Genomic DNA, 26,038 nt, shown 5'->3' with positions numbered 1-26,038 from the left:
GGAAATGGAAACATTAAACTTGCACAGGCATTTAAGAGTAAGCTGCAGAGAGTTGGAGAGTTGGAGCCATAAAGTTGCCAGTAGACTATAGAATGAGAAGGGAACAAAAGTCAGTTTACAGAGAACATCTGTTTTTAAGGAGTAGGAAGAAGAGACAGAAAAAGAATTGTCAGAGAGTGAAAATAGGAAAATAAGCAAACCACTTGTAAATACTTCCATTATAAATCTTAACTTATTGAAGAATAATTGCACATCTATCTTTTTAGACTCAGAGCTCCTCAATAGCAAAGGACATGTTTTTTCTATCCTTATCCATAACACATAGCACAACATCTGGCCAAGGTGCCCAAAAAAGATTCATTGACGAATGAATTAATGAGTGAGAATGTTTTAAGAATTGGTTATTGTCAAAGACAAACAAAGCTGGACATTAGTCAAAGCAGTAAGGACAGATTTCAATCAGTAATATACTACTGTAATAGGGAAAATAGTCTAGTATCTGTGCAAAACTTCGATTTGCACAGAGGCAAGTGGGTGTTTTAAAGGGAAAATGACAGAATAGGGAGGAGGTTGGGGGTGGGGGAGCTCAGTAGAGTTAGAGAAGTGAAAAATTACAGAAGGCGGGAAAGGGGAGTTGGTCCATGCAAAACCCATCTGGGTTTGTTAACTGGTGCTTATCGAAGTTAGGCTCCTACCCTCCCACAGAGACTGAAGATAGGGAACAAACAGTTTTTTTGGCAGCCTTGAGTTTTCTCAGGCAGGTGCTTTAAGAGAGGCTCTAGTCAGCCTAGGGATGTGACCTTGAGCTGTCAGAAACCACATTAGTGTTTGTTCAAGTCTTTATAGGCCAAGGTTGAGGGCAAATCAAGAAGAAGGCTCAGAGGAACCTGGCTAGACTTTGGTTAACAAGAGAATCTTTGTCATTACTAAATATTGTTGAATGCTGCAGAGCTTTCTTTTTAACAGCTTTATTGAGGGATAATTTATATATCATAAAATTCACCTGTTTCAAGTGTACAATTCAATGATTTTTAGCAAATTTTCAGAGTTGTGCAACCATCACCACAATCCAGTTTTTGAACATTTCCATTGCCCCCCAAAAAGGTCCCTTGTACCCATCTGCAGTCACTCTCTGTTCCCATCCCCAGCCCCAGGCAATCACTAATCTACCCTCTGCCTCTATATATTTGCTTTTCTATTCCTTTCATATAAATGGAACTATACAATAACACAAAGACACTATGTCTTTTGTATCTGGCTTCATTCACCCAGCATAATGTTTTTGAGATTCATCCATGTTGCAACCTTCATCAATACTTCATTCCTTTTTATTGATGAAGAGTATTCTATTGTACGGATAGAGACGTTTATCTATTCACCAACTGATGGACATTTGAGTTGTTTCCATTTGGGGGCTATTAAGAATAATGCCGCCATGAATAATCACATATAGGTCTGTGTGTGGACATAAGAAACTGTCAAACTCTTTTACAAAGTAGCTACACCATATTCCATTCCCACCAGCATGTATAAGGATTACAGTTTCTGCACATCCCTACCAACACTTGGTATTATCTGTGTTTCTGGTTGTAGCCATTCTATATGTGTATGTATGTAGTGGTATCTCATGATTTTAATTTGCATTTCCCTAATGGCAAATGATGTTGAGCACCTTTTCATGTGCTTCTTAGCCATTCATATATCTTCTTTGGTGAATGCCTTCTATTTAAGTATTTTGCCCATTTTTTACTGAGTTATTTGTCTTCTTATACTGCAGAGATTTTGAGGATCGAGGCCTTTGAATTTGGCAATTTGTGATCACTGCTATCGTAGACAACTGTCATTTTGGGAACTTCCCAACATCTTTTAATCACATTATGGTTCACACTTTTCTAGAATCTAGAAATTCCTTTTCTCAGTTTCCCACTGCCTCCTTTCCCCCACCCTCAGGCTTCAAACCAGAAGAAGCCACATGAGGAGGCAGGTGCCCTGTGGAATACATTTTCAGGAGAAGGCAATGTTTGGGCCTTCAGCTTTCAGAGTCAGTAGTGATGGATGGTCTGGTGTAAGTAATTGATCTCTGTGACATTTGTTGTGAAGTCTATGTCCAGGGCAACGACAGTGAGGCCGTTTTGGTGCAGTTCTGTGGTATAATTTGGGTACTTCTTATTCTTGACTGCTTAGCCTCCAAGCCTCCCAGAGATTATATGAACTTCCCAATATCCCCAATTTTTTCTGCTTAAACTAGCTGAAGTGGATTCTACTGTTTGCAGGTAAGAATCTTAACTGATATAACAGGCGACCTTCAAAGGGTTTCAAAGGCAGAGCCTGAATCCATTCTGAAAAAGGATAAGGAGTAAAAGAAGTAAAAGTAACAAGTTGTAGACACTCCTTTAAAATGTCTGATATTTAGGACAAAATTCATTAACCTATAACAAAAACAAAAGAAACTAGAAACTAAAATAGCCAAGAAATAATTTTGAAGCTATAAAATCAGCAAAATTAAAGTTATAAATCCCAAAGCAGCAAAACCAGAGTAAAAATGTTACTCCCATGCTTGAAATCCATGGCTCTGCCTGGCATATTTGGAATTCAGTAAATATTGTGAAATGAATAAAATTCCACTTGTGGGAATATATTCCATGAAAATAATTCAAATAAAGGGGGAAAGCCCTGTGCAAAAATATATTTGTATAAGCATTTTCTAAGTAGTGAAATCTGAAAATCAGAATGCCCAAAAATTCAATGAATTCTAATAAATCAATTTATTCATTCCTGTCAAGTATTTACTGAATACCTATTTATGAGTAACACTGTAATCTTATAGAAGTAGATAAATATTAGAAGAGGAGGCCATACAAGAGATGTAGGGGTTCAGCATTCAAGAAAAATTTATTGAAAAAAACAGAAAAATTTATTGAGCATCTACTAAATATTACATACAGTGCTAGCTACAGGTACAAAGAGGAACAAGACATCCCATCAAAGAATGCACAGTCTGGGGATAAATTGACCGTGAAAAGTGCTACCATCATGGATAAGAGGAAGAAGGGGGTTGTTTGTGCATATGTACTTAGAGGTTTTAGAACTGTTTAAATACTTAAGAAGTTGTTTTTTTTTTTAACTTAGCAAATACATACAGACTTACTTTTACCTTCAATATACGGAGATATATACCTCTCTCCATGAGCCTAAGTCTAGGAGGAATGAAATAGCTTGGTCAATTGGAATCCACAAATGATCCCTAAAACTCACTTTAGCCAAGTTTTCAAACCTCCATATCAACCCTACTCTTCTCCAGGATGTCACAACAAAGGAAAAGAATGAAATAGCAGACTAAGCACTGAACCAGGCTTCTCAGTTCTACTGTTACAATGTACCAGATGTCAGGGCCGGGCTGGATTTCAGAGTTCACCTAGTGCATCCTCAGTCAGGCAAATAAGATAAGAGAGTGGAAGTAACAAGAACATGATCAACTGCAAAGTAAGCTTCTGAGCTTCAGTTGCCTCAGTGATGTGGCTTTCACCACAGGGCCTCTGTGAGGCAAAAAAGACAGCAAATATGAAAGTATGAATGGTAAAACCCTTTGCAAACAAGATGAATTATCCTTGGAACCAGGGGCAAGGCCTCATGATAGATACACGAAGCAGACATGAGACCTGGGTGCTGCCAGCCCTCTCCCTATAGCTCATTTCTTACCTTGGTCTAGCCACATTGGCCTTCTTTATTTCCCTCAAAAGCACCAAATCCATTTCTGCCTTAAGATTTCTACACTAAGGGGGCTTGCCCCATGGCCTAGCGGTTAAGTTCACGCACTCCGCTTCAGTGGCCCAGGGTTCACTGGTTTGGATCCTGGGGGCGGACCGACTCACTGCTTGTCGAGCCATGCTGTGACGGCATCCCATATAAAGTAGAGGAAGATGGGCACGGATGTTAGCCCAAGGCCAATCTTCCTCAACAACAACAAAAAAAGATTTCTGCACTTATTATTCCCAATGCAAGTACAGTCTGCCCCAAGATCTTTACCCATCTGGCCCCTTGTCATTCAAGTTTAGTTCACAGGTACTTCCTCAGTAATGCCTTCCCTGGTCACCCAATCTAACTGCATCCACATCACTCTATCATATCATCTCATTTTCGTCATAGCACTCCTTTAATTATCTATTATCCATTTTTATTTATTGCCTGGCTTCCCCATATAGAACATAACCTTCATGAGGGAAGAGATGCGTGCTTCTCTCTATTGGAAAAAATTATCCAAGACTTGGAAACAAGCCAAAGAACTTACTGGGGTACTTTCAGTTTTAGTACTGGGCACTGTCTAGAGCAGAGACCGACAAAGGTTTTTTGTAAAGGACCATACACTAAATATCTAGGCTTTGTGAGTCACAAAAGCAAAATTGAGGCTATTTATGTAAGTACTTATATAATTATCAAGAGAGAACACAAATTTCCACAATTTTTTAATTGATAACATTCAAAATAAAATAACAGGGGCTGGCCCCGTGATGTAGTGGGTAACTGTACACGCTCCGCTGCTGGCAGCCCCGGGTTCGGATCCTGGGCACGCACTGATGCACCGCTTGTCAGGCCATGCTGTGGCGCATCCCATATAAAGCAGAGGAAGATTCGCCTAGGGCCAATCTTCCTCAGCAGAAAGAGGAAGATGGACATGGATGTTAGCCCAGGGCCAATCTTCCTCAGCAAAAAAAAAAAAGATATTCAGCTTCTATTTCTGACAAAAAAACCCCACAAAACTGATGATGGTTACGTTTATGACAGCAAATGAAGCCAACCATTGACACTACTAGTTTAATAATACGTGATAAATTCACATATTTTCTGCAAAGTACTTTCTGTAATGAATAACCACACACTTTAAACACATTACATTTTCACAAGCCTTGTAAATTTGTGGAAGCAAGCCCTTTTTCCGCTCCACATATGTTTTTGTTACCATCAGTTGTAACACATCTTAGCAGATTCTGCTTCAGATTATACTGAATTAGTGTTTTCTCAACTTCCTTGAAAACATTTTTACCTGTAATTGTTTGTTTCATGCAGACTATTCATAGAGGCTTATTCTTCAGTCACTTCAAATTCAGCATTGTCAAATGCTTGACTTGTCAAATCAAAAAAAAACTGTGCAGTGTTGGTAATGCGGACTCATCAAGAGCCAAGGAAAACCACTTGAAATCATTGGCTTTGTCTTCTTAATTGGCTATTGTGTCACTCTTCTTGGGGAAACAAAACAACCCTGCTAACAAAAAGACCCCTCCCTGCCAATATAGAAGAGTAAGAGAGCATGCTTTATTATTGAATAAGCACTAGTAGATTACATATATGTAAAGTAGCCTGAAAATGACTGCAAAGTTAGGACAAAATCTCACATAATTTATAGAGCAAAGCAGAAGAAAGAACAGTATCTCCTCAAGAGACACAGGGCTGCACCTCTTGATAATCCCCGTACACCTCCAAAGAGATCCTTGTCTACAGATCTAGAGGTCATTTGGCCCACAACCTTGGAGATATCTCTACATTGTAAAAATCAGAGACTGGGCTTAATCCTAGAGAGATTTATCTTTATTCCAAGGGTTAGAGTAAGGAGTCAGATTTACTATGTCTCCAAGAAAACACTCTAAGAAAAGAGGAGAGGGTAAACGGTCTCTTTACCCTTTATAAATGGAGAAATTAATTTTAATTTACCCTGAAACTCCCAATGTCCTCAACTCTCCAAGCAAACGTTCTCACCAAAAGGCAAACAGTCTTATGTGAATTTATTTTCTTTGGACATACTTCTTCAGCTGCTACATTTTCTTGCAGCTGGGAGTACTGGGGAACACTAAGGGATTCTTTAATTCCCCAAACCATTCTAGGTCCTAAATTGGTGTTTCCTGGGATTTGGAGGCAAATGACCTCCAAAAGAGTATGCTTGCAGCCTGGTCCCTGCAGGAAAGTGGCCTGTAATTCTAAATGGAGGGGGAACAGCAGGGCAGATGCCAGGGATTCTCATGCCTGTACAACCTCTCCTGAGGCAAAATGGAGGTCTCCTTAGTGACTTACACTAATAATTCTCCCGCTTCATTTGCGACACTATACTTTAACAGAAAGATAACAAGCAAGTAAGCATTATGTCAAAACAAAGGACTTTTAACAATTAATTTGTAAATATTAAATGCTCTTTTTTGTTATTGCAATATGTAGCCTATCTTCTGGGAAAGGAGGCACCAGATCTTAAAGTAACTTGTTTTAAAACAGTAAATAATACTCCAATAATCTGCTAATTTATTTTCCTTATCAAAAAAGGACACATCCTGGGCCGGCCCTGTGGCTTAGCGGTTAAGTGCGTGCGCTCTGCTACTGGCAGCCTGGGTTAGGATCCCGGGCGCACACCGACGCACCGCTTCTCCGGCCATGCTGAGGCCGCGTCCCACATACAGCAACAAGAGGGATGTGCAACTATGACATACAACTATCTACTGGGGCTTTGGGGAAAAAAAGGAGGAGGATTGGCAATAGATGTTAGCTCAGTGCCAGTCTTCCTCAGCAAAAAGAGGAGGATTAGCATGGATGTTAGCTCAGGGCTGATCTTCCTCACAAAAAAAAAAAAAAAAAGGACACATCCCTTCAGGATTGGGGTTAGAAGGCCTAGTGACCCATAAAGAGGTTTTCTTTAAGGGTTTTGTCTTCTATAACAATGAACCTTTTGATATGCAAATATAAACTCCCAGAGGAAATGGGTGTGGAGGAATTGCTTGGTTTGATAAAGCATAAGGAATAGAGAGATGTGGGTGGAAATCATGAGAGAGTGTCAAAAAAATATCATGGAATGGTTGAAAGAATATTTAAGGAAATGAGATGTCCCAATGTTCAATTTTAAGTTCTTTGTGTAGATACATTTCTACCCCTTACATTACCCACAAAGCTTCAGTGAAGGCTGCCACTCACAATTGCTACTGTGAGAGGTTTGGGGGGGAAATAAAGAATTCCATGTCTAGGTTAGAAAAAAACGAAAGAAAGAACAGCTGAGGGAGGTGAAACTCCAGTGAACTGCAAACTCAGCAAGGGCCAGGGACTGTAGGCCAAGAATGGTCATGAGAAAGCAAGCTCCTCCATAACCCTAGAATTCATGGAAGGCTGTAGGATGACACTGGGCTTCCCATTGAATGTGGGGTAAAGGGTTAGATGCAATTTTATTTAATCTCAAAAGAAAGGGTGATGCCAACTAATACCTCAGTTTCAATTGGAACAGGGAAAGTTTGTTTCATCACTGAGATTCTGTTACTGGATACATACCCAGGTTCTTTACCCACCACACAAGAGGGGCCAAATAAAACTGGAACGCCAGGCTTATGGCAAGGAAAGGGTTTTTGTTTTGGGTGATGTCAGCCAGGAGATGAGAGCTCTCAAATTTGTCCCGTCTCCCCAAAAGATGGGAGGCAAGAGGTTTTAGCGGTTGTGAGGAATGTGACCACTGTAGGGTCGGGGAACCTGTGGCCTTGCTGGTCGGCGCTTGCCCACCAGCCTGCCTTTGGCCTTGTGAGGCTGCTGTCAGGGAGGAGGATGGCAAGATAAGGGAATCAAAGGTGGGTGTCCTGGGTTGTCTGTCTCCATGGTGGATGGTGGATTCTGGTGCCAGGAAGCCAAGGAGTTGGGGTCTGAGAAGCTTTGGCTTCTTAATATTCTCTGGATATCAGCTTCCCTGTAACAAAACTTCAAAGGACCTGTAACCAGCCAAAATGTCAGCATGAAGCCACCTGGGCTCTAACAATTTGTAACTTCTATTTGCCTTGTGAAGTTCAGGGATAGGAAGGTTTTAAAAACTGATATTTACATATGAATGTAACTTAGAGAAGCAGGGAAAGAGAATGAGCGCTTTTGGTTTTAATCGCGTATATGCTGGGTTTAATGTAGTGGAACTGATATCAGAGCCGGCATCAATTCTATCTACAAAAGCAACTATTTGAGTGGGCCCTGTGCATAGACAAAAGTTTACACAATCTCTCCTCCTCTAAAGGAACAAGCTGCAAATAAACTATACAAAACACCTGTCTTTTGAGATGTAAGCCAAAGGGTCCCAGGACTTGAACAAAACTAGAGTCTAGCAATATGGACACAAGGAGAGGGCATGACTGTCAGGAGGAGCTGAAGGCTAATCCACAGTGTAGAATGCTGACAAGACAGAGGGGAAGGTAGCAGAAATCCTCAAAGAAAGTCCAAATTCAATTCCTATCTTTGTGAATCTGAAGCCAGGTACTTGAGGGTTACTGTAGGTATTCAATAAGAACATGATTGCCTTCTGACCTTGTTATGAATCTTGTCAATTTGCTGTCCTCCTGTTTAACTTGAGGGGTGACTCGGGTCTCAAGGATTTATGAGTTTGTTTTGCAGAAGAAAGAGAATGGCTTTGAGTAGGTTGCAATCATCAGATGGCCGGCCCCTAGCAGCTGTTGCAGACTGCCCAGGGGCTTATAAGCTCCTCCTGCCAAGCCCCTTAGCTCTATAAAACCCCCTGCTTTTTGCTTTGGTTAAGGTGAATTTGAGTGAACCCATGTTCCTGCCTTCTTGTCTTGGCCAACTTGAATGGGGCCTTCCTCCATCTCCAAGCACTGATGTCTCAGCGTTTGGCTTGCTGCGCATTGATCATGAGACCAATCTCATTGCTGCGCAATGAACTTGAGATTAAGAGGTTCAGTATCAAACCTGGACAGACAGGCAAACCCAGGTACCTAGAGACAGTCAACACCAACTGGCAAAAAGAAAACAACAGGTACTGACTCTATCACTGACTAATTACCGCAAGAAACTCAAGGGAGGTTTCAGAAGCATTTAACTGTTTCTCCAAATTGTTTTTTTTCTTTTTGTTATGTTAAGAGATGCAATCACCAACCACCCTGAACCAGACTGAGCCCCATCACAAGAGCAGTGCGGCGCAGATGAGCCGAGAGGTGCCAACTGAGCCTGCAAATGCCCACCTCTCCCTTTTGAATATTTATTCCCCATCCAAAATAAAAGGCCCCTGCCATGTCTTTGGAAATGATTCCGTGTGGTCTTCTATTTGCTGCAAATATACTTTACTTTTTGTGACAACTACTTCTGGCAGAGAGTTTGATTTTAACTCACCAGGAAGCGAACTCACTTTGGTTCAGTAACAATTCCAAGAGCCAAAACACACAAAGGTCTGGGAACAAGGTGAGGGGGAGTGGGAGGGTGGTAGGGAGAAGAAACTCAGGACTGACACAGCCTTGCCCAGTGGCACCCTGAGGAGCTCTCTGGTACAGTCCAAGGCCTGCACCCACCTGCAACACACATACACATAAGATAAAGGGCTCCCTTCCTTCTTAATCTACTCTTCCCCAACTCATTTTCCTCCACAAACTATTTAATATAGATGTGAAGTAGAGCCCCAATTCTCTGTGTACAGCCTCTGTTTTTCTTCCCCCACAAACTCTAACTTTTGCCCACAGATATCTGTTATGTGTCTATGTCAATAGGTCTCAAGTCTATATCTTTAGTTCAGACTGCTGTGCTCAGTCTCAAACCCGTATATCCAATAACCTGAAGATCACTCGGGTACCTCAAACTCAGCATGCAAAAAGTTAAAACCATTGAAATGTCTTAAAATATATATTCTACTTGTTGATCCAGAAATTCTACTTAGCAAAATAAAATCTCCCTCAATGTTTTGTTTTAAAAGATCAGTGTGCTTTGAGTCACCATATTATTCTTTCTCCTTTGGGCCTAAAGTGAAAAGATTCCTATAAAGTTCTACAACTCCTTTACTAAATAAAGGAATGTTAACCTTATTTGTAACAGCAAAAAACTAGAAACAACCTAAATGTCTGGTCTGTAGATTTAACGCAGTCCCAGTGAAAATCCTAGAAGATAGATTTGTGTGTGTGTGTGCGCGTGTGTGTGTATGAAAATTGACAAGCTGATCCTAAAATTTGTACGGAAATGGAATGAGCCAAGAATAGTCAATATAATCTCACAATCTTAAAGTTGGAGGATATGCACTACCAAACATCAAAACTTATTACAAAATTACAGTAATTAAGACAGTGAGGGGGGCTAGCCCAGTGGCACAGTGGTTAAGCGCACGCGCTCCACTTCAGCGGCCCAGCGTTCGCAGGTTCGGATCCCAGGCGCACACCAATGCACTGCTTGTCTAGCCATGCTGTGGCGGCATCCCATATAAAGTAGAGGAAGATGGGCACGGATGTTAGCCCAGGGCCAATCTTACTCAGCAAAAAGAAGAGGATTGGCAACAGATGTTAGCTCAGGGCTGATCTTCCTCACACACACAAAAAAAGACAGTGAGGTAATGGTGCAAGGATGGACAAATAAATCCATAGAACAGAGGGTCCAGAAACAGACCACATATTATGAACACTTGTTTTATGAAAAAGGAGACACTGCAAAGCAGTGAGGGAAAGAATTGTTTTGTCAACAAAAATCATCCAAAACTTGGAAATGCTACAAAGACTAAAACTCTGTGAAGTCACATGTTAACTCACAGATTTTTGTCTGGTAATGATGCAAAGGATTTCTGATTAGTAGATAATGTTATGGTGTTATTGTCCTGTAGACATTAACCAGTTTTATATGTAACCTAACAATCTTATTCTAACATTCCTTTTCCAAATGCCTATAAATACCTGTGATGGTTAATTTTATGTGTCAACTTGACTGGGCCACAGGGTGCCCAAATATTTGGTCAAACATTATCCTGGGTACGTCTGTAACGATGTTCCTGGATGAGATTAACATTTGAATCAGTAGACTCAGTAAAGCAGATTGCCCTCCCTGATGTGAGTGGGTCTCATCCAGTCAGCTGAAGGCCTGAATAGGACAAGAAGGCTGAGTAAGAGAGAATTTCTCTCTGGCGGACTGCCTTTGAGCTGGGAGATTGGTCTTTTTTCCTGCCTTTGGACTTGAACTGAAACATCAGCTCTTCCTGGGTCTTGAGCCTGCTGGCTTTCAGACTGGAACTACACCATCAGCTCTCCTGGTCCTTAGGCCTTTAGACTGGGACTGGAGCTACGTCATTAGCTTTTCTGGGCCTCCAGCTTGCCGGCTACAGATCTGGGGACTTGTCAGATCCATAATCTTGTAGCTAATTCTTCATAATAAAATCTCTCTATCTCTATCTCTATATACATGTCTCCTCTAGAACTCTAATACCTAATTTCCTCAAATGATCATTGAATATGCTTTACCATCCTGCTTATTCCCTCATTAGAGTTAAATAAATCTTTGACATGTGTTCATTCTATATTCTTATAAGAATCTTGCTTTTAACTTTTTGGAAATTGTACTTTGTTTTCAACAAAAAGTGCTAGATCAACTGGATAACCATGTGCGAAGAAAAATGAATCTTGACTCCTACCTCACACCATACACAAGATGACTTATAAAAGGTAAAATAATAAAGCTTCTAGACAATAACATAACAGAATATATTCATTACCTTGGGGTTAGGCAAAGACTTCTTAAACAGAGCATAAAACACATTAACCAAAACAAAAAGATAAATTGGACTGGATTAAAGTTAAGAACTTCTGTTCATTGAAAAACACAACTAAGAAAATAAAAAGGCAAGTTACAGAGTGGGAAAAGTCATTTGTAATAGATTTCTCTAACAAAAGAATCATATGCAGAATATACAAAGAGCTTCTACAAAAAGACAGAAAAAAAACAGACAACCAAATGGAAAAATGGGCCAAGGACTTGATCAAGGAAGTCACAAAAGAAGATAACCAACAGACACAGGAAAAGGTGCCCCAACTTTACTAGATAGCAGGAAGATGCAAGCTAAAGCCACAATGAGATACCATTATATATATACTAGAATAGCTGAAATTAAAAAGACTGACAGTACCAAGAGTTGGCAAGGATGTGGAGAAACTCGACCTCTGATATATTGTTATGGGAATGCAAACTGCTACAATCCCTTCGGAAAAAATATTGGCAATATCTACTAAAGCTGAACATATATGTGCCCTATGATTCAGCAGTTCTACTCCTAGGTATACAGCCATTGGAAATACATATATATCAGTCAATAAATTTATATTTAAAAATGCAGAGAAGAGGGCTGGCCTGGTGGCATAGTGGTTAAGTTCGTGCGCTCCGCTTTGGCAGCCTGGAGTTCGCAGGTCCGGATCCCGGGTGCAGACATATGCTCCCCTTATCAAGCCATGCTGTGGCTGGTGTCCCACATATAAAATAGAGGAGGATGGGCACAGATGTTAGCTCAGGGCCAATCTTCCCTAGGAAAAAGAGGAGGATTGGCAACGGATGTTAGCTCAGGGCTGATCTTTCTCACCGAGAAAAAAAAATGCAGAGGAGAGAAGATAAAGAACAAGAGAAAGAAAAGAATGAGATTAGGAAGAAGTATATGAAAGCTCAACTTTATGTGAAATATGAATTTCCTGAAAAGAGAATTTGAAGCAAATGTGGTAAAATATTAAGATTTGATAAAGCTGTGTGAGAAGCATGTGTTTGTTATAGTATTCATTATAACTTTCTGTATGCCTAAAATATTTCATAAAGAAATTTTTTAAATCTTGTAGAAGAATAAAGACTCAGAGAATGTTTAGGAGCCATTAACTTAAAAAAAAACATTGCAATACGAAGTATACAGTATAATGTCAATATTGTGTATGTAAACACACAACATACACATACACATAGATTTGATGTGTGATGGAACTGGCACTCTATCTCTGGGGTCTTCCTCCTCAAAACCCATAATCCCAGTCTAATCATGAGAAAAACATCACACAAATCCCAACGGAAAGACATTCTACAACATACCTGACCAGCACTCCTTAAAACCGTCAAGGTCATCAAAAACAAGGAAGCCTGAGAAACTGTCACAGCCAAGAGGAGCTTAAGGAGACATGACAACTAAATGCCATGTGCTGTCCTGGATGGGATTCTGGAACAGAAAAAGGACATAAGGTAAAAACTAAGAAAATCTGAATAAAGTATGGACTTTAGTTAATGATAGTATATCAATATTGGTTAATTAATTGTAACAAATGAACCATACTAATGTAAGATAATAAGAGGGGAAATTGGCTGTGGGGTTTATGGAAACTCTCTGTACTATCTTCACAAATTTTCTCTAAATCTAAAATTGTTCTAAAATTAAAACTTTATTTTTTAAAAAGTCAAGTAATTTACCCAAATTCATAGTTAGTAAATACCCAATACCCAAAGTTCAGAGACCAACCCACGACTACAAACTCTGTGCTTTTTCCACTACGCAAAACCCTTCCAACTTTACTCTCTCCAGGATTATGTAGGTATTTGTATGACAATCTAAAGTTCTTTAAAGGCAGACAAAATTTTTTCTTTTTCCTTGCGCCTAGTACACCACTGGTGTTCAGTAAACGAGCTTAAGTTAACTACTCACAGAAAGAAAGTCACAGACACCTAAAGAATCTGAGACTTTCAAAGAACTTTTACCAGGTCCGACGCACTATACATCCGTCTATACCGCCCGCTCCACGGAGAGTCCTGAAAGGCCCTGGGCTCAGGGCCACTCAGTCCTGCAAGGGTCCTGTGCTGCCACCTACCGGTAGCTGGTAAGCGTCGCCCTCCCCGCTGTGTCTCGGAAACCCGTGGGGCGGGGGAAGTCGGAGAGGAGACTCAAGCGCTAATTAAATTACAGAACACATGTGACTGGCACACAGTTCACTCGACACTTGTGCAAAGCAAAGGCTCTACCTTTCTCCGGCGATTGCAGGCTCTCCTGACTCCTATTAGCACTTAGGCTGCTGGAACTCACAGACTTCCCGGCGGACCCACCCCCCAGGTCCACATCCCATCCTTCCTGCCGGTCTCCCAGAACTCGGACTCTCCGCACAGCGCAGGCTGCTGAAACCGCTTAGCCTCACAGCCTGGAGACCCATCAGCCAGACTGCCCCATTTCACAGACCCTGAGACTGCTTCAGCACTTGCGAACCCCACAGACCTCCCCCGTTAGGGCAAGTGCGAGCGCTAACCCCGGCGTCCCCACAGAGGCGCGAGTTCCGCGGGCAGCTCACAGAGGCGCGACAGCCTGAGGAGCGCCCCGCCAGGCTCGGAGCCCGCCGGGTAGCGCTCTGGCCCGGGCCCCGGCTCCCAGGCCCGGCCGGATCCGGTCGGCGAGGCCCCGCCCCTCCAGACCTGTCATCACAGAAGCCGCACGCGGCCGGGGTGGGTCCTCCGGCGACCTGCAGCCATCACTTTGTCTCCTCCGCCATCCATCGGGGCCGCTGCCGCCAGTCAGAGCCAGCGCATCCGGGCTGGAGCGCGAGCGCCCGGGTGAGGGAGCGGGAGAAGGGGCGGGGAAGGGAGGCTCCGAGACCGGAGGGAGCTCGGGGTGGAGGGGCCTGGCCGGGCTCTGCTGGCCTGGAATCCGAGGGGCGGGTCCCAGCGAAAGGCGGGGAGACCACAGGGGGCGGGGTCAGGGGTGGGGCCTGGGACGAGCGGAGGTTCCCGGAGACGCCGGGAGGACGAGAGGGGGCGGGGCCAGAGGGCGGGGCCTGGGTCACGGTGGGGTGCCCCAGGAACTGAAGCAACTAGGAAAGGGGACGAGCCCGGGGAAGGTGGGAGGTGGGACCAGGGAGAGGGTGGGCCCGGGCGTTGCGGGGGCGGGGCTCGGGCCGAAGGGGCGAGGTTTGCAGGCCCAGGCTGCAGCAGGGCCGCTCAGTAACTGCCCCCGTCCACTACCTCCTCAGGTGCAAGGGGAGTCACGGAACTACAGGTGTGGAGCGGGGTGCGTGTGGAAGAAGGGACAAGGACGGGGGTGCGCTTGGGCAGACATGAGGAGAGGGGGCGCACGTTAGGGAAGAAGAGGATCTGGAGACTGCTAAGGGAGAGGAAGACAGAGGTGGGGGAGGGGATGGGGGCTCGATGTGTGGGCAAGGAGGTGCATTCTCCAGGGGCCCTTGTGGGGGAGGGGTGGGAGTGCTTTGTGGGGGTGGGACGTACAATGTGAGGGGGCGAGGTGCTGTCTGATGTGAGGGGTTGGAGACAATACTTGAGAGGAGGGGATCTGAAGGCGCTTTGGGGAAAGAGGGTGCTGTGTGATGGAGAAGGGCTGGCGGTCCAGAGTGTGGGAGGGGCCGAGGGACTGTGTGGAGGAAGAAGGGATGGGGCTCTGAGCACTGTATGAGGGAAGGGGGCTGTAGGCATCAAGTGAGGGGGGAAGAATCCCTAGTGCTTTGAGAAAGTCTGGGGGCATTGTAAAGACTCCAGAAAGACGTTTGTGTACGGTGTTCTAGGAGTGAGGGTGATGGAATTAGTAGGGTGAGGAAGCCAGTCCATAGTGCTCCTGGCTCCTCAGCTCCTAACTCCACCTTCAGGCCTGAGCACTCTTAGAGAGGATCCAGGCCCTGCTTGCCCCTGGGGTGTATGTGACTCTCTCCTCAGTCTGCTTTGGATCTGTCTGGCTGAGACTAGGGTTTCTTCCCCCAGCTGGTGTCTCTGGGGACCCTTTCCCCACTGAGTTCCTGTTAACCCCTCACTCTAGTTCCTGTTCCTCCCAGAAGCCTGCCTTGGTCCCTGTCTTCCCCCTCCCCCCCTTTGCCCTGCCCTTGTGTTCTGGGTGTGCTCATTTCCCACTTCCTTCCTCGCCCTGGGGCCTGGCCTGGTCCTTGCCTGTCTAGGAGCTGTGCCCTGCCTGGGACTTTGTACTCAATGGCCAGAGACCCTGGTAACCAGCAGCAAGGCCCAGTCCCCACCCCTACTACTGCCAAGGTCTCTCCCAACAGCCCCCCAAGTGACTGGTAGGCACATTTTTACCACTTGCCACAAACTGATTTTCCCCACCCTTTTTCTTCTCCTGGGTAGAAAACCCTAGGTACCTCAAAAATTCTGGGCTTCTGTGGGAAGGGGAAATGATGAGAAGTATCGAGGGTCTTGAATGTATGTTTTGAGAGGTGGGCCACTATTGTGGGCTGAACTCAGGAAAGGATGTGAGGTTCCAGCCTCAGCTGGGGGAGGAAGAGGGGATGGCTCCCCACACTCCTGACTTGGAAGCTGACTGCCAGAACTGAGGCTAGGGCCTAGTCCTCTTGGAGGCTCCTGTGGTTCCCTGAGGGGACTTGATGTAGTGCCAGAGTTCTTTTTGCCCCTGGGCTGGCTGGGAGAGGGTGAGAAAGGATGCCTTCCACACAGTGGCTGAATGAGTGTGGCAGTGTTGCTGAAAGGGGCCCCAAGCCAGCCTTCTCTAGCTGAGAGACTGGCTGGGGAGGGAGGAGGTGCTGATGCCAGACAAAGCCATGGGGTAGAGTGGGGTAAAAGAGGGCAGGCTGAAGCCTTTTGAGGAGGAGCTGATTGCTATGGCAACACAGCTTCCCAGACTGTCTCTCAGAGGGGCCGGCCTAGGGCAGACTCACTCCAGCTTCCTGAGGCATTTGTGTGATCAGTTTGCTGTGCTGTGCTGAGGCTGGGGTGTATAGCCTTTCTGCTTCTACACAAGCAGCAAGGCATTCAGACGCTTGGATCCATCTTCTGAAAATGGATATGAGTGAACAATCACCATTAGAAGTAAGCAGTACAAGGCCAGAGTTGTAGAGGCCCCCAGTGGTCATCGTTTATACAGACCCCTCATTTTACAGATTTGGAAATTTATGTCCAAAGAGATTGCGATTTTTCTCCAGGTCTCACAGTGAAAGAGCAGAAGTTAGGACCCAGGCCTCCTGATTGCTATTCACTCAGCCCAGGGCTCATTCTTTCTTCCAGCCAGTGTTTATTGAGCATCTATTATGGGCCAGGCACTGATGTTGATTCTATGAACATCAGCATGAACAAAACAGACAAAGTTGCTGCTATCATGGAGCTTCCATTCTAATGGGAGAAAGTAATGTGTGTGTGTGTGTGTGTGTGTGTGTGTGAGAGAGAGAGAGAGAGAGAGAGGGAGGGGAGAGGGAGGGGGTGAGGGAGAGGGAGGGAGAAGGAGGGAGAGGGAGGGAGGTGTCAGGTGGTGATAACAGCTATGAAAAAAATAAAGCAGGGTGAGAGTTTAGGGCAGCTCGGTGAGGCCTATTGATTGTACCAAGCTGCTTTCCCAGGGCACACTGAGGCCTAGAACATTTTTGATCCTTCCCCCTGAATTATTGCCCCCTGACCTTTGTAGGTAACTAAGGCCTGGGCCTATGATAGTGGCAGTAAGATAGAACAAAGGGGGGGTCACCAAGTGATTATTCCTTTCTACAGTGTTCTGTGTCTACCTGTCTTCCCAGCAAGCTTTTAATAAGGCAAGTAGTCTCTTACATTGGTACTCTGCAATTTTGTTCAGGGTGTTGAAAATTTCCTAATCCTGTTCCTTAGCATTAGGGAACCAGCAAGGAAGTCAGTCCATGGCAACTGGGTTCTTTTTCAGGGTTTTTCCCCTGGACTGAGGTGAGGAGAAGGGAGCCTAGAGGAACTAACTGTTACTTGCTTGTCCTTCCTAAGCGTAGGGCACAAGGAGGAAGTAGGGGGAGGGGAGCCTCTTTTTACTGTCCAGTGACAACCTCAGGGCCCTTGGGGCCCACAGCACAGGCAAAGTAGAAACAAGGACCTTGGGCCTTCTGTGGCCTCTGCACTATAGATGAATGGACTCCCCCAGTTCTGGAGGCACAACCAGAGAGCCTGTCCTTGCTGATGCCAATTCTCCAGGGCCTCAGTTTGAGTCATCCCTCTTTTAACTCTGGTGGTTTCCTCTTGCTTCTGTGGAAGACTGGGAGAAAAAGCCTCTTAAGTTCCAAACTATCTGACTTGCCAACAAGTCCAGAGGGAAAGGTAGACAGGGCTATCTATTTTCTTAGCTTGCCCCAAACCAGCCCCTCTAAAAAATGTCTTTTAATGCCTCATCCTTGCAAAGGTTTCTATCCTGGTCATTTAAAGAATAGGAGGACAAAAATTAGGAATGCTGGTTCTGCTGCCACTTAATTTGGCTGGATCTGGCCTGGGCCTGGGGGCCAGTGACTCAGGGGGAGGGTGGGGAGTTTCGAGTGAGTTGTGAGTCATGAGGGTGAGCTCCATCACCAGAGTTGGGCACATTTCCCCCATTCTGGGCAGAAGCCTTCCTATTCCACTTCCCCTGGGTGCTCTGCCTCCTTGAACAGGAGCCTATGAATAGAAAGAGTACTGGCAGAAGGGATGAAGCAGCCTGATCTCAGAATGGGAGTTCAGAGAGACAAAGAATGATGTTTACATCCCTGGATTAAAATGTATCCCTATCTGACGAGCCCTTGGGGCCCCTCTAATGAGGGCAAAAGAACATCAATATAGAATAAGAGAAGGAAAAATACCATTTCTCCGTGGAAGGAGATAAGATCCCACTTCAGGACTTTTTCATCTGCTTTGGCATAAAGGAAGCTTCCTGGGCTTCGACAATCCTCTGGTCTCTGGAGTTCTAGTTTGCAAGGCTGGGAGAGACGAATGGGAGTGGGAATATTTGGGGTCTGGTGTGAGAAGAGCAGGCTGACTTTGGAGATTGTCGAACTGTGCTTATAAAAGCCCCAGGGCGGCCTATTAACCAAGATCGGAAAAGGAAGGGCTGGGGTGAGAAGTGGGAGGCCTACGTCTTTGAAAGGGTTAAAAGGCAAGGTAGACAGCTGCTTTTGACTCCGGGCAGATGAGGGGTTAAGATGGGCGGGGCGACCCCCCCTTATGAACCAATGGGCGTGCGTCTCTTGGAGGGGGAGTGCCTCACACTTGAGGTCGTGGGGAGGCTGGCCTCCTATGGGCCAATGAACCTGGTCGCTGCTCATGGAGGGCGTGGTCTGGGGGGGGCGTGGCGGCCGCGGCGGCCGGTGGGGGTGTTGGGGCGCTGGGCGGGGCGGGCGGCCCCATCAGCTGGTAGGAAATGGCCTGTGAGTCAGAGGGGCGGCAGAGTCGGCAGCGCGGAGCCCCGGCGGCCATGGGGAGGGGCAGTCGCGGGGAGGGGCGCGGCAGCGGCTAGGGGGCTGCGGGGGCCAGGTCCCGCTAGTGTTGCACACGAAGCTGAACAGAGAAGAGCCAAGCAGAGCAGGGCTCAGCCTGAGCTACCCTTTGTCTGAGTTGGGGGCCGTGGTGGGGAGGACCAGGGTTTGGAGGGGAGGGACCGGGACTGGACAGAAGGGCCCGGAGCAGCGGCCGCCTGGTGGAGCCAATTTGGGAGCGGGGTGAGTGTGTGCTAGGGGGAAAGAGCAAATCTCCGAAGCCCCAGTAGGGAATGGGTCCTGTCCCAGGCTGTGGGGAGGAGAGGAGAGAGAAAGGACCGGGAGGCTAAGCATGGGGTGGGGGATCCTCCAGAACAAGGAGTGCAGGAGCCGAGTGAGTCTACCAGGCTCAGTTTGGAGAGGGTGCTGAGATCTGTTCCCTCTCCCCTGAAGGTAGAGGGCTCTAGGCCAGCAGCCAAGGGATTGGTGAGAGAGCAGAGGTTGACCTTCCTACCCACAGTAGTGGTCCATGGGAACAGCCCCCCAAGCTTGTGGGGACGTGTGCAGGGACAAAATGTAGAGCAGCTGTAGAGCAGTTCTCTCTGAACAGAATGAGGGTGGAAAGCACATGGAGAGGAATTCTCCTTCCTGCCATCCCCCTTGATCAGGGTAGAAATAGATACCTTTAATATTGAAGGGAAGGGGATAATGAGCCTGGGAGCTTGTACCTATACCAACATCCACCTACCCCACCTCCCAGGCCTAGCAGGTGTCTGAGGGGACACACCCCATGGTATTCTGGGACTTGTTGTTTTTGCTGGCCTTGCTCCCTTGGCATGTTGGGAGCTGTAGTCCTTGCCAGCTACAGCTTGGCACAGCTGTTTGACGCCAGCTGCTGCCTGCTCCCTGCACAGAGAGTGAGGTTTGGCCTCGCCGGCGGGTCCCCCCCCCCACCACCACTGCCCACAGTCCTGCCCCATGAGTCAGCTTGAAGCCATGGTCTAGAGCCAGACTGGCTGGGTGGCAGGAAGTGAGTCTTAGAGTTTCTCATTGACAGCATGGGAACCGAGAGGGCTCTGGGGTAATGAGCAGATGCCAGGCATGCTGGGGTCAAGTAGGGCATCATGTCATCACCTGGCTTCCCCAGGGCAAGGGCTCAAGAGGCCAACTGGATGACCTGGAGTTGTGAGTGCTAAGGAAAAGGCCCTTCCTGAATCTGTATGGCTTGGGTAGAGGAAAGGAGGGGTAGAGACCAGTACAGGTTGTACCCTCTGACAACACTATCGTTGGCGTTCTGCTCTTTCCAGACACCCCACCCACCACAGAAAACCAGAATTTTCTTAGGGATCTCAGTTCTAATGGGAACTTGGTGAAATAGGATAGTGTGAGGTACAATGTTGAGAACTTGGTGTAGGAGAGCTTTTCAGTCCTGGGTGTAAATCTCCCCTTTCTGCCTGCCCCCCACCCCCACCTCTGTTGCTGATTCTTCCTATACAGTTAGTTTCTCTGCTTCTTTCATCCTGGGGGTTGGTTTTCCTCTGCACTGTCAGGACTGCTGCCCAGATCTCTGGGACTTGCATTCCACTTTTTTGAGCTCTGCTACTTGCTTACCCCTATGCTTGGAGTTGGGTGGAGAAGTGGGGCACAGACCTACCCTCAAGAACCCTATGGTCACTCTAGGAGATGTCTTACCCAGAGAAGCAAGCAAACTTGTCACTGGGTTACAGGAGATGGTGACACTGCCATAGCTGAGGTCTCAGAGGAGAGAGAAATATCTATGGTCTGGGGTGGCCAGAGTAGGCTTTCTGGAGGGGATGACATTTGGCCTAGCCAAGGAGGAAGGGTAGGGCTTGGGGAGGCATCCGGGGGTATTCCTTGAAGGGGAAAGGGTATTGTGAATGGCAGGCAGCACAGGCAACTGCCCAAAGGAGAAGATTGATCCTGGGGGCAGTATTTCCTCCCATGAAGGAAGATGGCCTTCAACTTAACTTCAATTCCCCTCACCCAGTATTGGCTCCTGAGAGTGGACTGGTCAGTAAAGACCATTTTGTGCCCTGGCAGAAAAGCAGTGGGTTGGGTTTTTGGGTGTTGGATGTTTTGGGAGGAGTGGAGAGGTACTCCTAGTTGCTTCCAGCTGTCTGAGTGCCTCTGCCTTATCTTTAGTTTGCAGGGCCTAAGGGGAGGGGTAGGCCCTGGAAAGTGCCTTCTGGCAGTGCCTCCTACCCACCAGACTTGTTTTTGGTTAGATTTGTTGCCTCCCATTAAGGGACAGACTGCTGGGGGCAATTGGGAGTTTAAGGCTGAAGGGCCCACTCTGAGCTGACCTGAGGTTTATACCTCTAAGGAGTGCTGATGGGGTGTGAGTTTCTGTAAGACCTCTACCCTTAGGGCTTGGGGGTGGCACTTGTCCCTTTGGGAAGGAATTGTGCAACTCAGTGGTCTTGATTAGGAGGGCTGAATTCTTGTCCTGGCCACCTCTCAGTTGGCATGGTCTCTTGGGTCTTAGGGTATCTCATCCCCCCTCCTATTTAGGGCAGGGGTCCCCCAGGTGGTGGCCCTGACAAGTGATCATCCTGCCTCAACATACTTCTCACATCCTTATTACACTGAGCCAAGACCTGCCTCTCTGTGGCTCCTTAGCTCTGTCCTCTGGGCCCTGGATCCCAAGATGGCCCCTTCTGTTTCTGAAGAGCTCCTCATGGGAGGAGGATGGACTGGGGGTGCTCTCTTAGCCCACAGTTGGAAAGGAGCCTTACCACTGGCTCCAGGGATCCTGGCTTATGTCTGTTCTTCTCTCCTCAGGGTCCAGCTGAGCCCAGGAGCTACACGGAATGGTGGCAGTCACCTTGCCAGTGCAGCGGCCATGGACCAGACTGCAAGCTAGGAGAGCAAGGCATCACTTAGGAAGAGGGAACACAGAGCTGGGCTTAAGGCCTCTTCATCGGGGTGAGTGCCAGGGAGAGGGAGGGGAAGCAGGTACAGTAAGAAAGCTGAACTAAACATGTCACCCTCTTGGAAGTTCTGGGCGTGGCCTCTATATTCCATTAATCCATCTGGGGATTTGGACACCTTTACCCCCAGGAACCCCACAAGGTCACCTCTTCAGGCCATGGGAGGATCTGAAAGTCAGCTGGGAGGGAGAAGACTAATTGATTCCTCTGATCACCTTTTCTTCTCTTCTCTTGCACAGATGTCCTCAGGCCCCCCAGCCCAGGCCCAGCATAAAGGCTGTGTGGGGGGGCCCCCCTGACCCAAGGCGGGGCTTCATGCGCCACGTGCAGGCGGAGCTGTCTCCATCCTCACAGCCAGAGGCTGGCCCTTCGCAGCCTGCAGTCAGGCAGGGGGCCCTCCAGGGTGGCCTGCTCATGGGCTACAGCCCAGCAGGGGGGGCGACATCCCCCGGGGTCTACCAGGTATCCATCTTTTCTCCTCCAGCTGGTGCCTCCGAGCCTCACAGGGTCCTGAAACGGCCAGCCCCACCCACTGAGGGTCCCCGGGAGCTGAAGAGAGGCCCTGGGCTGGGGGCCAGAGAGGGACTACCCCCTGAAGAACCATCTACTGTGGGGCTCGTGGGCCCAGAGGGACTGGGGCTAGGACTGGGTGTGGCCAGCCAGCATTTCTGCCATCATGGCCTCTGTGTTGTGGAACAGGGCGGTAGCTCCACTTCACCTTGGACTTCAGGGGCCTGGAGTCCCCCCTGGCACCCATCAAATGCTTCCTGCAATACTTTGCACACAAGAGACTGGGTTTCCCCAGATCCAGGGGGACAGGCGTCCTTGGGGGAGTCCCCAGGGCCAGCCCCTCAGGGCCAAATGCACACACTTGATACTGATTTGCACAGTCTTGCACAAATAGGGGGTAAGAGCCCAGTGGCTGGGGTGGGCAATGGGGGCAGCCCCTGGCCTAGGGAGTCCCCTGGCACTGCCAATGGCCACAGTCCCGAGCACACACCCCCTGGCCCTGGACCTCCAGGCCCCTGTCCCACCAAGCGAAGGCTGCTTCCTGCTGGAGAAGCCCTGGATGTCAGCTCTGAGGATGAGGGGCCAGCCCCTCGGAGGCGCCGGGGAACCCTGGGCCACCCTCCTGCTGCCAACAGTTCTGATGCCAAAGCCACATCCTTCTGGAGCCACCTGCTGCCTGGAACCAAGGAGCCTGTGCTGGTAAGCCGTGCGAGGAGGTGCTCTACTCTTAAGTGGATATCTGTAGGGGAAAAGGTGAAAGCCTGGGGGGATGTTCCTGTGAGAACTTGTGGTGAACCCCTGCTCCCAAACATACCTGGCTTCTACCCAATCTCTTTCCTTTCCATAGGACCCAAGAGACTGCAGTCCCATGGGGCGGAGGCTGAAAGGTGCCCGTCGCCTGAAGCTGTAAGTGACCAGCTTCTCCCTGTGCCCTGTCCCTGAAAATGAGACAGAAGTCTGTAATCCTCTTTTCAGCCCAAGGGTGGGGGACCCCAGGGCAGGAGCCCTAGGTAGTGGCAAAGGGTGGGGCCTAGGGACATGAGCAAGCATCCCAGAATGCCTCAAGCGAACCTACTTTGTGTCCCCTCCCCTACCAGGAGCTCCCTTCGAAGCCTCCAGAAGGGGCCAGGCCTGCTGAGCCCCCTCAGTGCCTCCCCCGTTCCTACCCCTGCCGTCAGCCGTACTCTGTTGGGCAACTTTGAGGTAGTTCCCTTCGGAGTCTGTGACGGGGTTTTGGGGAGAGTGAGGTGGTGGAGTGTGGCTTGGAGGGATAAGGAAAATAGCTGGCATCTCTCTCATATTGTGTTTTCCTCAAACCCCAGGAATCACTACTGCAAGGACGCTTTGCACCATCTGGCCACATTGAGGGCTTCACGGCAGAGATTGGAGCTAGTGGATCCTACTGCCCCCAGCATGTCACACTCCCTGTCACTGTCACCTTCTTTGATGTTTCTGAGCAAAATGCCCCGGCCCCCTTCCTGGTATGACCTGACCTCAATCCAAAGTTAGCTCGTGAGGATGATGGGTTGGGGGCAGGAGGTATTCTTTAGTGTTCTCACCTAAGAGGGAGGCAGGGCCAGGTGGGGAGAACTCTAGTGTGGGGCAGGGGCCAGGGGTCCTGGAGTGAAAGATTGTGGAGGTGGTGAGTATTCGAGGCTCTCTCAGACCCCACCTTGGCTCATGGCTCCATGGCCTTCCCAGGGCATCGTGGACCTGAACCCCCTGGGGAGGAAGGGTTACAGCGTGCCCAAGGTGGGCACCATCCAAGTGGTGAGTTTTCCCTGACGGGGGGAATGGGGAGAGGAAGACAGCCCCTAGGCTCTACCAACCTTGTCTGCCCTGTCCCCAGACCTTATTTAACCCCAACCAGACTGTGGTGAAGATGTTCCTTGTGACCTTTGACTTCTCGGACATGCCTGCTGCCCACATGACCTTCCTGCGCCATCGCCTCTTTCTGGTGCCTGTGGGTGAGGAGGGAAATGCGAGTCCCATCCGCCGCCTCCTCTGCTACTTGCTGCACCTCAGGTGAGGACGGGCCCAGCGGCAGCTGGGGAGGCCCAGGTATCCCTTCCCTGAATAGGATTTCTCCTGGCTTCTCTACTTCTGGATTCTTTCTTTGATCACCCTGTCCTCCCCTAGGTTCCGGAGCTCCCGCTCAGGCCGCTTAAGCCTGCATGGAGACATCCGCTTGCTTTTTTCCCGCCGGAGCCTGGAACTGGACACAGGCCTCCCCTACGAACTGCAGGCTGTGACTGAGGCCCCTGACAATCCACGTTATTCACCTTTGCCGTGATTGTCAGTGCCCTGAACCCATGTGGGCCAAGGACCTGCCCATCCTACTCCATCCTGGACAGAGCAAACATGTGGAGAGGTGGTGAGAGACCTTCAGGCTTGAATTAAAGCCCTCGCTATGCTCATGCCCAAACTGATTATTTGGGTGTTTAAAGCTGATCCTTACCACACTCTGCCCTGCTCTGGGTACTCACGTGCCTGCCCCCCTGCCGCCGGATTTCCCAGGCCGGCTTACGTGGTGGGCAGGAACCAGAGCTACCCTGAAGTTGTCCCAAGTTCCCAGGCAAGTTGTGCCAGCGTTGCCTCCCTGTCCTGGGCAGGGGCCACTTATTATTTTATTTATTTTTAATTTATAATTTATTCAAATTGGGTTGCCTTGGTAACCTCCCAACCATGATAATTGGCATTGCCCCTCCTCCTTTCTCACTCTCACATATTGCTCCAACCTCAGGGGTTGAAGAGGCTGATGTGGGGGCTGGGGGAGAACTGCTCGCCCTCAGCAGAGGGTGGAGAGTGTATCCCAGAAGGACTGAGTCACTAGCCAAAGACTCAGCTTCCCTTGTCCTTCCCCATTCCTTTCACTTCCCCTACTCTCTGACCCCTCTCTGAAAGCCAACTTCTATCTATGTGTGTGTGTGTGTGAGAAAGAGAGTGTGCATGCATGTGCACACATGGGGGTTAACCACCCCTCATCTAGGGCTCCAGACTCCAGTTCTCCCTCTCCTCCTGCTTGTGTCTCCTTGCTTTGGGGTCCTGACTGAGGAAGGTGTTCAGGGGGCAGAGTCGGGGCCAAGGACTGGGGTGCCTCCTTTCACCTGGCCAGACTCTGACCCACCTACCTCAGCTGCGGTGAGGGGCACCCCTCAAACTCAGTCATGTGGTTCCCAACTACCCCCTTCCCCACTCCAGACTCTGACAGCCTTAGCCCTGACTTCTGGCACTGGGCTGAGGGGAACAAGCATTTGCTGAAAGTTAAAAAAGACAAAAAAAAAAAACAGTAAAAAATTGTACCTGGTACTTTTTTTAGGAAACATAAAAAAAGAAAGAATAAATTCTTGTTTGAAAACTTGAGCTAAGCTCTACTTTTTCTGTTGGGGAGAGCATGGGAATGGGGATAGAGGGCCCAACTGGAGCTGTGACTCTGCTCTTTCTCCCAGAGGGGAGGCCTGAGGCCTGAGGCCCTGATCATTCTTAGGGTCTTGTCTTGCTCTTTTCAGATAATGGGGTGAGGTGGTGGGGAAGGTTCAGCCATAAAAGCTGCACTCTGAATGTGGATCTGGGTTCTTACACTGCTTCTATTGTTAATGACTTTAGCCCCTCTGAGCTACAGTGACTGTGCAAGTCTCTTAAAGCGTGTGCCAGAGCGTCAGGGCTGTGTGC

The 26,038-nt window shown here is 48.0% G+C and overlaps 2 protein-coding genes across 5 annotated transcripts in view; one reads left to right on the top strand and one right to left on the bottom strand.

Moving 5' to 3' along the window:
- The window catches only part of UNC13B (unc-13 homolog B), a 304,136-nt gene extending 289,808 nt beyond the window's left edge, over window positions 1-14,328 (bottom strand). Inside the window, exons 1-2 of the mRNA XM_058523437.1 lie at window positions 14,179-14,328; window positions 12,820-12,943 (exon numbers count right to left, since the gene is read on the bottom strand). The gene's annotated coding sequence lies outside the window, so the exon portion shown is untranslated. The remainder of the gene's footprint in view (window positions 1-12,819; window positions 12,944-14,178) is intronic.
- ATOSB (atos homolog B) lies at window positions 14,248-25,729 on the top strand. 4 transcript variants are annotated; one of them, XM_058523452.1, is made up of 9 exons: window positions 14,248-14,316; window positions 21,708-21,851; window positions 22,096-23,065; window positions 23,214-23,272; window positions 23,464-23,569; window positions 23,689-23,847; window positions 24,068-24,136; window positions 24,216-24,391; window positions 24,506-25,729. In XM_058523452.1, the coding sequence occupies exons 3-9, from the start codon at window positions 22,172-22,174 to the stop codon at window positions 24,657-24,659; spliced, it is 1,617 nt and encodes a 538-aa protein (XP_058379435.1). In that variant the 5' UTR covers window positions 14,248-14,316; window positions 21,708-21,851; window positions 22,096-22,171; the 3' UTR covers window positions 24,660-25,729. The 4 variants fall into 4 exon arrangements, with proteins under 4 accessions (XP_058379435.1, XP_058379434.1, XP_058379436.1 ...); XM_058523451.1 differs by lacking the exon at window positions 14,248-14,316 and adding an exon at window positions 14,695-14,758; XM_058523450.1 differs by lacking the exon at window positions 14,248-14,316 and adding an exon at window positions 18,921-19,148.
- Window positions 25,730-26,038: the final 309 nt, after the last annotated feature.

Source organism: Diceros bicornis, chromosome 28 (genome assembly GCF_020826845.1).
Source record: "Diceros bicornis minor isolate mBicDic1 chromosome 28, mDicBic1.mat.cur, whole genome shotgun sequence".
Taxonomy (NCBI): domain Eukaryota; kingdom Metazoa; phylum Chordata; class Mammalia; order Perissodactyla; family Rhinocerotidae; genus Diceros; species Diceros bicornis.
This window is presented reverse-complemented; position numbering and strand designations above follow the sequence as displayed.

What these genes read in the sequence shown, in the direction of transcription:
- ATOSB (XM_058523452.1), top strand. Translation starts at nt 22,172, where the DNA reads ATGCGCCACGTGCAGGCGGAGCTGTCTCCATCCTCACAGCCAGAGGCT. An exon ending in ATGCCCCGGCCCCCTTCCTG is followed by an intron (nt 23,848 to 24,067) that starts GTATGACCTGAC and finishes TGGCCTTCCCAG; the next exon opens with GGCATCGTGGACCTGAACCC. An exon ending in AGGTGGGCACCATCCAAGTG is followed by an intron (nt 24,137 to 24,215) that starts GTGAGTTTTCCC and finishes CCCTGTCCCCAG; the next exon opens with ACCTTATTTAACCCCAACCA.